Genomic DNA, 9,798 nt, shown 5'->3' with positions numbered 1-9,798 from the left:
GCCGCGGCGGGGCCAGGGCGCGGGGCGGGGCGGAGGGGGGGGACCCCGCATAGCCCCCGGGCAAAAAAGCCCCGTGGTGGACCGAGCGCTTCAGCCCTCCCCGGAAAACGCCCCGGGAGGAGCTGCCCCAGCCCCTCTGCTGGAGCGGGGCCAGGGCTCCGGGCGGGCCCTCGGCAGTCCCTCGGTAGCCCCGCCGGACCGGAGCCCCCGCCGCCCTGATCACCGGGTGGGCCCAGCCCGGTGCTGGCCCGCGCTTCCGGCGCCCGGGGTGCTGCTGGCACCGAGGCCCAACCTGGTGACCATGCCAGCCCCCCGCACTGTGTCTCCCGGTGTCCCCAGCTGTGGGTGTTCTCCCGGTGCAGGCCGAGGATGGTTACTTCTCCCGCCTTCACAGCTTCCCAGGACCTAACAAGCCCAGAGCTGTTCCCGGGTGGTCGGGTGTCATTATCCTCTTGTACTCATCACTGATCCAGCACCTTTGGCACTGGTACCCTCATGCCAGGCCCAGGGTGTGATGCCTCTCTGGCTCGCGAGGTCCATGAGATTAGGACTGTTTCCTGTGCCTCACATGCGACTCACCTGCTTGTGTATGTCAGGCTGCTATTTGCCTTTTGTCACACTGCTCTGAGCTGTTAACACGTTTGGCTCATGATCTTCTCTGTCCCACAGGTTCTGGTTTGCAGAAGTGCTGCCGCGTCATTAGTTCCCTATCCTGCAGCTACACAGTCACTGGTACCTGCCTACGTGCAGAACTGTGTGTTTGACGTCACTGAGTTGCTCTGCTCTTTTTCTGACCACTTTTCCTGTTTGTCAGTCTTGTTGCAAGGTGGACCCATGTCCTGCAGAATCCCTGCAGCCTTCCCCAGCCAAATGGCATCATAACCCAGAGACTTCGCTACCATGCAAGAGTGAGGGATGGAGCCAGGAGAGAGCAGTGGTGCACTCCTCCTGCAGTGAGGCACTGCCAAGTGCCCTCCCATCAGCTGGCACCACCTGCAGCCATTTCATCTGACCCACGGTCATGGGCTTGCACAGGAGAAGTGGACATCAGAAGCCTAGAAAATCAGGGTCTGTGGCATCACCCTCGACCCTTTGCAGGTTAAAGTAGTGCTAGGAAGCCAAGTCACAGTGTTTGGGCCACCAAAGCAGCAAGGAGCACAAGAGCGACCGACCAGCAGTGACCTAGCAGGGAAGAGGCCATCAGAGTGCACTGTGGGCTAGCGAGGTCTGCCCAAAGTTCAGCAGTATGGCATGGAGGAGGCTGCACAAAGCAAGGAGAGCCCAGAGCACTTAAAGCCTCAGCCCCTCAACCAGGGTCTCGAAACCAGACTCACATAGAGCAATAAAACCAGACTCATGACATCAATAAAAACTCATAACCAGAGATACACAGAGCAATAAAAACTGTGCTGGGTGCAGGGCAGACAATGACGTGGTGGGAAAGCCAGCTTGGCGCTACCGAGGTTGGATTATTCACGTGCAGGGAGCGACTGCTGGGGCTTGCTGGGCATAGGCCACGCTTGTGCCTGCTCTTTGCCTCACGGCCTGCACCAGCTCCTGCCGAGTTTTGCTGCTGGGGCACGCTGAGTTCGAGCCTGGCTCTGGAGAAGGCTGTTGGGGCAGACTGGAGTGGTCAGCCATGGCAGGGGCAGTGCTGGGAGCAGCCCAGTGCCCCTGGAGTGGCTGCGTGGTCAAAGGCAGAGAGATACAGATGGCATTACCCTGTCCTCGAATACTGTCAGAGAAGGAAGACAGGCAGGGCTGTGCATACACAGACGTGTTTGCTGTGATTCTTCCCTGTCCTTCTTCATCCTGAGAACACTCACCTGTTTGTTCCATGGTTTTCTTGGACTTGAAAGTTGAGCTAAGTGGCCTCTAATTCTTCACTTCCTCTTTTTTTTTCTCAGAGCCAGTCCATACCTATGGTATGCCCAGCAACATCTTCCTCTTCTGTGTTTGCTCTTTCTTGACACACTAAGCCCCCTACTTCACAGGCCAGTCCTCGGGGTGTGTTATGCCAGTCAGATCCCAATTTTAGATGTCTACAAAGACCTCCTACTGCAGTTGCTTGTTCCCTGCAGCACTTGCATAACTGCACTGGTGATGTACTTGGGACAACACCGATATGTGCAGCAAGGACCATGCTCTCCTGGGGATGATGGCCCTGGATGCCCACCTCCCAGGGCACCTTGTGGACTCTGCGGCTCACAGCACCCGCTCCCAGCTTGGCCTTGATCAGCAGCTGCCCTCATAGATGTGAAAGCCGCAGGGTGGGAAGGCCCCCACGCCTGGGGAAGGGGTGGCAGGGATATGGCCAAGGCTCCATCCCCTCCCCGGCCTCAGGACAGTATGGGCCGTGTCCTCCGACGGGTCTGGAAGCCGAGACCTCTCCCGTGGGATGCGGACAGCACGGCAAGGCGGAGCAGGGGCCAGCTCCTTCCCCAAGAGGCCGCAACTTTCCCGCCGCTACCGGGGCACGCTCGGCCGCTGGCGGTCCTCCCGCAGCTCCCGCACCGGCACAACGCAGCCCGGCGGAGACGGCCCCGCGGCGGGGACGGTCCGGCTCTCCCTGCCCCGCCCCCGCAGCCCCGCGTTCCAGCTCCGCCCCCCCTCCCCGCCCCGACACGTGCGGCCCCGCCCCGGCCCCGCCCCGGCCCGGCCCCCGGCGGCGGCGGGCGGAAGCGCGCGGCGTGTGGCGGCGCATTCGCGGCGCGGGATGGACCCGCCGGCCAAGGAGGGGCTGCTCCTGGTGCAGCACAGCCACAAGTTCGGCACCAAGGTGCTTCTCCGCGGGGCTGGGCGGGGGTCGGGACGGGGACGGGTCGGTTCGAGCCGGGCGGGCTCTCTTCGTCTCTCCCGGGGGGCCGGCCGGGCTCGGCATCGCCGCCCGGGCCGGGCCCCGCCGTCCCCGCTGCTCGCCGCCGCCCCGGCTGGGCGCGCTGCGGGGCCGCGGGCGCCGCCCGGCGATTGGGGAAGCGGGACCGGGGCGTTGCGGGCTCGCCGGCCCCGGCGGGACGGGGCGCCCGGTGGGGGGCACCCCCGGTGAGCTGCCGGCCCGGCGGAGCATCCCGGGCGCCCCCGGCTGCTGCCCGGCGGCGGCCCGGTGTGACGCCCGCTGCCTTGCAGAGGTGGAAGCGGAGCTGGTTCGTGCTGTACCCGGCCAGCCAGCACGGCGTCGCCCGCCTGGAGTTCTTCGACTGCAAGGAGCCGGCGGGGCCGCCCGAGCGGCTGGGCACCAAGCGGCTGGACAAGACGGTGGTGCGGCTGGCCGACTGCACCAGCGTGGGACCCGTGGCCGAGAGCGGCCCCCGGGCCGGCACGGCCGTCTTCCGCCTGGAGACCAGCGACAAGAGCTACCTCTTCGCGGCGGACAAGCAGCAGAGTGAGGAGTGGGTGGCCAAGCTGTGCGAGATCGCCTTCCCGGTGAGCCCCGGGGCGAGCGGAGGGGGCATCCTGGGCACCTTGCCCAGGGCCCGGCTGCGGCTGCCCGTGCAGGGCGGGGAGGGGGGGCGGGGGGCAGACCTCAGAGCGTGTTGCAGGGGGTGGTGGTGGTGAGACCCATTCCTACACGGCCTGGGGGCGCAGGGACAAGGACCCGGAGGCACATGTGAGTGGTCCCTGGCAGCCAGAGCTCCTGGGACTCTGGTCCCCTCCTGATAGCTCCTGCTGTGCCAGCAGCCAGGTGAGTTAATGGGAGCTCCAAATGTCAGGTTGGGCTCTTCTCCTGCAGTGTGGAGCCGTCCTCGCCCCCTGAGGGGGCCGGGTGGTGGCTGAGGAGCATTTCCTCTTGGCCCGACCACTGCTGCCTTTTTCCTGCCGTGGCAGTGGCGGAAGCAGAGCCCCCAGAGCGTTGCAGTGCCTGGCTCTGGGACCCACCTGGCTCCTGGGCCAGCAGTGCCAGCAGCTGTAGGGTCAGTGCACCCCCTTGCCCAGCTTCAGGGCTCGCTCCTGCCTGTGGCTGGGAGCACCCCATCAGTGCTGGGCCTGCAGCACAGCCCTCCAGCTCCCCGTCCTCTACCTGCACCCCTGCAGCAGCTCTGCGGCCTTCAGTGGGGCTGGTCAGGCAGCGCAATGCCTTCCTGCAAAGGCAGCTTGGACAGCGGGTGGCTTACAAGTACGGTCATCCGCACCGCTCTGGAGAGCAGCCCATGTCTGCCCTACCCCACGTGTCCCCTGCTCTCCCTCCTAGGAGATGTTTGCACAGCCCTGTGTTGTGCTCTAGCCGATTCTAGGCTTGGAGTGCTGGGCAGGGCTGCCCCACAGGATGGCTGGCTGCGCAGCTGGTGATCCCAGGGTCTTCCACGAGGATCCAGGTGTTTGCCCAGTGTGATTTACCTTAAGCCTTTTTTTGGTCCCTGCTTGTGCCTCCCTGAAGTCTGCTGTCAAGCCAGATGCATCTGTGCAGCAAGTGCCCTGCTGACCAGGCCAAGAGGCACTGGTGTGGTACTGCAAATTACTCCATGTCCGTGCCCGTGTCTGTCTGGTACAGACAGTGTTGCAGCCTTTGTCCTGGAAGTGGCTTTCAGGGCTGAGCTAGGGACACAGCATGTGCCTCTGGAGTGGTGCCAGTGTTTTGGCAAGGCACAGGGAACATCTGCTGGGAGCAGGGCTGTGCTCATACCTGCCTTCCTGTAGTAGCTCTCAGTTGTATGCTTGAGGTCCAGAAGCGAGCTGACAGTTTAGGAAGAGGTGAACAAAAGGCTGCAAGGATGGCATGTGTTTCAGAAAGGCCTGGCTGGAGCAAGAGGCACAGGAGCTGTGCGTGGCCTCTCTGCAAAAAGCTGAAGGTCCTTAGCTGTGATTTCTGGCAATCCACATGGAGAACGTGATTTTGTGTCATGTTGTTTGTCGCTGCCCAGAGGGTAAGCAGGGTCCAGTGGCTTGGGAACTGGGGCCAGGACTTCAGAACAGAATTTCTTTTTCTTTTGAAGATGAGGGAAAATGCAGTCAAATGGAGCCCTAATGAGCTCTGGCAGATCAGCTGGCCCTTAACTTACTTCCCAATCCCAGGCTGGAACCCTGCTGCATTGGGTGCTTTAGCTGAGCAGGAGCTGCTGCTATCAGCTCTAAGGACACTAGGTTTTAGCCGTCCGCATTCTATTTAGGAGGCAAAAAAGAGGGCCTGATGGGCCTCTTGTTAAGAAGCTCATGTGGCTGGGTTTTAAACTGAAACTGTGACAAGTTGCCTTCTGCAAGACATAAGCTCTGCTGCAACCTCATCCCACGTGACCCTGAGAAACAGCTTCCAGCTCCTGTCCAAATACAGACCCCTCACGCAACAGTGCAGAGTCTGCTGAAGCACCTCTTGCAAGGCATCTGTGAGCCCTTGATTTGCCTAGGGCTTCCCTGGAGGAGGATCTTTGCTGTTCAGTGGTAGCAGCGAGGGTGCATCCCCCCCCACAGACCCTCAGGGGACCCTGCTGCAGGGACACGGTGGCTGACAAGAGTGTGTGCGTTGCACTTTCAGTTCTGCATGCGCTAAAATAGAAGTTCTTGCTTCCCTTCTGCGGGCTGTGCACTGGTGCTGGCGCTGCTTTCCTGCCTGTGCAGAAGCAGGACATAGACCCTTGTGTTACTGGGTTGTCCCGTCAGCTCCCTGCCTTGCTTGTACCGCTGGGACAGTGTGCCTGGGCCCATACAATGCTTTAGGCATTGATGTCACCTGTGCTGGAGCCCATCGCTGAGGAAGCAGAGCTGTTCTCTGCCTGTGTCTCTGTGCTGGCTTGTGCTGCACCGGTGGCAGGGCCTGGAGGGTAGGGCTGCTGGGAGTAACTGCTTTTTTCTGCACCCTGTCCGATGCACAGCCCAGCTGGGGCCCAGGGTCATGCTGGGAGCTCCAGGGAAGCCCGTCCTGCTCTGCCTGGCCCTGTTCATCCGTGTTCGTGTCAGATCAGAGCAGGGGGAGGGTTGGGGTCTGTCACTGGCTCTGGGCAGGGAAGGGCTTGGTATGGCTGCAGGATGGCCAAGCTGTGTGGGGTTGGGGTAGGCCCCTTGGGGAGAGCGGTGGGCCCCAGGTGGGGCTGGGAGGACAGTGGCTGCAAGGGGACCCAGGGACTGATGTGAGAAGAGGGGGCTGGGGCTGATCTGCTCTTCCTTGTCAGGGAAATGGCCCCAGCGATGGTGGTGTGGCAGCCCGGCGTGGCAGAGAGGGCAGTGGGGAGGCACCGGCCCTGGAGATGGCTGTGAACTCCATCTACTACTCAAGAGATGAAGGTGGGACCTGCTGCTGCCCTGACTTTGGGCCACCTTCTGTGGGACCTGTCCTGCTGCTGCCCCATCGCCAGGGCTCCAGTGGGCAGGCCTTGCCTGGAGCTGGGGATGTGGCTTCCTCTGCCCTGCCCTGAGCATCCCTGTCCCCGCAGTGAACGCCTTCTGGGTGACGGTGCAACGGACCGAGGCCGCGGAGCGATGCGAGCTGCGTGGCTCCTACGTGCTCAAGGCAGAGCGTGACAGCCTCGTCCTGAAGGACCCACGGACAAATGAGATCCTCTATGTCTGGCCCTACCGGCTGCTCCGGAGATACGGCCGGGACAAGGTGGGTTAGCTCTGTGTGCCACATGCTGATGCCTGTTCCCCTGCAGGCTTTCCCTTGCTGAAAGTTAGGGAGCTGATGTGCCCTACCAGCTTGTGGCAGCCATGCAGCGGGCCATGCCAAATGCCAGAACTGCTGCAGCCCTTGGTGACCACAACAGGGTCCCCAGGGTCATCTGTCCTCAGCTCCCAGCTGTGTCACTGTGCAGGAGTGTGGGCTAACAGGACACCCGTCCCTGCCGAGGGCATGGCTGTGCAGAGCCCCTCTGTGTGGTTCTTGCCCCACTCCCACTGGGGCCATTGCAGCCCCTGCTGGCCCCTCTGCCAGACATCCCTGTGGCTGGCTTGCCCCCATTTTCCATCCCATCGCTCCTCAGCCCATGCTGCGGGCAGGCATGTCCTTCTATGCTGTGCACAAACTCTCCCTTCACTCCCTGTGGTCCTGGCTCTGCCCTGGATTCAGCCCATCCCTCCTGAAGAATGGTGGCCAGAGCAGGAGGGGCTGTTTGAGACACCAGTTACTCTAGATTTGTTCACCTTACAGGGTGTACTGCTCTAAGCTTGGCTGACCCTGTGTAGGTCACCTCTGCACTGTCCTCCAGCAGCAGGTCCCCGATCTGTCTCGTTGCTACCCTGAGCGCAACAGGTACCTGCCACGCTGGATGGGGGAGGAAGTGGTCACCCCAGGGCTGTTTTTAGAAGTGACTGTGTTGGCTGCAGTGTGCTGATGGTGCTTTCTGTGGCACTTCACCAAAAGAGAAGTGGAAACGGAGCTGCTCTTGGGGAGGCACCTGGCCCGTCCGCAGGGTCTGTCCTAGGGTCAGGACAAGAGCCACATGTGAGGAGCAGGCAGCTGCACCCACGGGTCTTCGAATGGTGAAGGGTTGGCTGTGCTTGCGTTTGGCAGCATTGACCCACAAAAGGAAGTCTGGCCCCAGAGGCCTTTATAGCAACCCCAGAGGCTGCTGCTGCATGCGAGAGAGCTCCAGTGAGGCAGAAAATCTCTCCTGGATTCAGGGACTGAGGTTCAGAAAGGGCGTGGGCACTTGCTGGTGGGAACTCGTGCATGAGTGTGTGTTCAGGCTTGAGGAACACAGCCTTGGTACAAGACTTCTCTTTAAAGTACTTTATACCATTAACAGAGTAATGCTGGTAAGGCAAATGCGCCTTTCAGCAGGAAGCACAGCCTGCACGATGCACTGTGCCAGCTGGTGCTGGGCAGGATGTGACCCTTCCGCTTCCCCTGCAGGTGATGTTCTCCTTTGAAGCTGGCAGGCGCTGTGACTCCGGCCCAGGGAACTTCACCTTTGAGACCAAGCAGGGCAATGAGATCTTCCGCCTGGTGGAAGCCTCCATCCGGGAGCAGAAAGCACAGGTGGAGGAGAACCGGCAAAGCTGTGACTCGCTGGATTCGGATAACCCCAGTGTGGTGCTGATCCGCCAGGCCCTGGCTGACTCCCTGAGCCTGGAGCTGCCCGCGGAGGGGGATGACACCCTGGCATCCAAAGCGGGGCTGGCGCCCAGGCCCAGTGCAGCGGCAGAGGAGAGAGATGCCACATCTTTGCTGAAGACCCGGACTCTGCCAGAGCTGCCTGTGCCGCAGCCCAAGCCGGTGGTCCTGAACACACCCCCGCGCTCCCCTCTGCCAAAGGTGCCCCACGCCGTGCTGCCAGCTGAGGACCCGTCCAGCGTGTACTCAGAGCCCCTGGACTCAGTGAAGGGCTTCCGTCCCTGGCTGGACACCCTGTACTCGGACCCCATAGACAGCAAGCCCACGAGCGGGGCCAAGGCACCCAGCAGTACCTCAGACGAGACAAAGCTCCGGCTGCCGGCGCCGCTGTACTCGGGCACGTACGAGCAGGTCCGGGCTGAGGGGCGCAGCCAGGCCTCCACCATGCCCGGGAGGAAGGAGCACATCTACGACGAGCCTGAGGGTCGCGCTCCCCGCTCGCTGCCACCCCCCACCTGCATCTACGATGAAGCGCGGCCCACAGGCGAGGCCTGGCGCACACAGGGCCATGATGGCAGAGGTGGCTATGAGTATCCCTACAACCCCAGCACTGACGACTACTCGGTACCTACCTTCCAGGCCAAGGCCAAGGGCCCCAAGCCACTGCCTGCCCCCAAGCCCCAGGCGGCCTTTATCCCCAAAGGGGGCGAGAGGAGTGGGGACCCTGGCAGGCGGTGGGGGAACCCCGCTCCTGAGAAGACGGCCGTCAAACCCAGCCTCAACAGCAGCAACAACAACAACGTGGAGGTGCTGTACAGCCAGGTGGTGAAGCCCCAGCACCTGCAGAAGAAGGAGCAGTCTGTTGATGAGTGCAGCTTGTCACCTGTCTACGAGGACCTAGGAGAGATCTAGCGTGCTGCTGCTCTGTACCTGCCCGGGAGGGACTGGGGGACCCAGGCCTGTTGGTGAGCAGTGCCGGCTGCTGTCCTCCATGAGTCCCAGGGGTGGCTTGGGGCTGGGTCTGTCCTGGCTCAGGCAGAGCCCCTTGTGCTCACCAGCACTGGGAGTGTCTGCTTTTCCCTGGAGGCCCTTTCCACAGCGAGAACAAGAGAGCTGTGGCTGGAACAGGTGCCTGGGTGCTTCTCCGGCTCTGGAGCTGGCTCGGCTGCCACCTCCTGCTCTGCAGGAGGGCTGGCTGTGTTGCCCTGCGCCTGCTGCTCTGGCTCAGCTCTGGCTCCCTCTCTGACCAGGCTGCAGGGCTGGGATGCCCGTTGCGGTGCATGGAAGGCTGCCAGCCATCAGTCTCCAAAAGTATTTTTATACAGAATTATTTTAATATTAAAATCTGTATGTCTCGGAATGAAACGTTTGCCTGTGGCATGTCTGGGCCGTCAGGCGTATGGATGGGGAGATGCTGGTGCAGTGCTGCGGGGTGGCCTGGATGAGCAGCGTTCGTGTGGTGGCACGTTTGCGTCTGTGCCAGAGCTACTGAGCTAAGGGGAAACTGTGAAGAAAGGCTCAGCTGGGGCTGGGATGCCCTGGTGCCAGGGGATTAAGGGATATGAGAGTCGGGCTCAAAGATACCCTTATGTGCTGATCGGGGCACAAAGCGTTTTGCGTGGCCTACTTTATTTATGCATGCTACCACATGACAGAGAAGTGCGTGCAGTGGGGAAGGCTGATCAGGAGAGACTGTCCGTGGTTTTCTGGCTCAGTGTTGTGGACCAGACCTGTCCTCTTGCTCAGGCTGCTCCTCTGTGCTTCACCTTACCTCCTTTCTGGTAGCAGTTTGGGGTGTAATAGATACTTTGGGAAAG

General features: G+C 61.6%; 1 protein-coding gene across 1 annotated transcript; it reads left to right on the top strand.

Annotated features, from left to right (window-relative positions):
• The first annotated feature begins 2,673 nt into the window (after positions 1 to 2,673).
• Positions 2,674 to 9,338, top strand: DOK1 (docking protein 1). Its single transcript, XM_074147519.1, has 5 exons — positions 2,674 to 2,779; positions 3,127 to 3,423; positions 6,102 to 6,213; positions 6,363 to 6,535; positions 7,781 to 9,338. The coding sequence occupies exons 1-5, from the start codon at positions 2,717 to 2,719 to the stop codon at positions 8,891 to 8,893; spliced, it is 1,758 nt and encodes a 585-aa protein (XP_074003620.1). The 5' UTR covers positions 2,674 to 2,716; the 3' UTR covers positions 8,894 to 9,338.
• The last annotated feature ends 460 nt before the right edge of the window (positions 9,339 to 9,798 follow it).

The sequence above is a fragment of the Numenius arquata genome, chromosome 5 (genome assembly GCF_964106895.1).
Source record: "Numenius arquata chromosome 5, bNumArq3.hap1.1, whole genome shotgun sequence".
Classification (NCBI taxonomy): domain Eukaryota; kingdom Metazoa; phylum Chordata; class Aves; order Charadriiformes; family Scolopacidae; genus Numenius; species Numenius arquata.
This window is presented reverse-complemented; position numbering and strand designations above follow the sequence as displayed.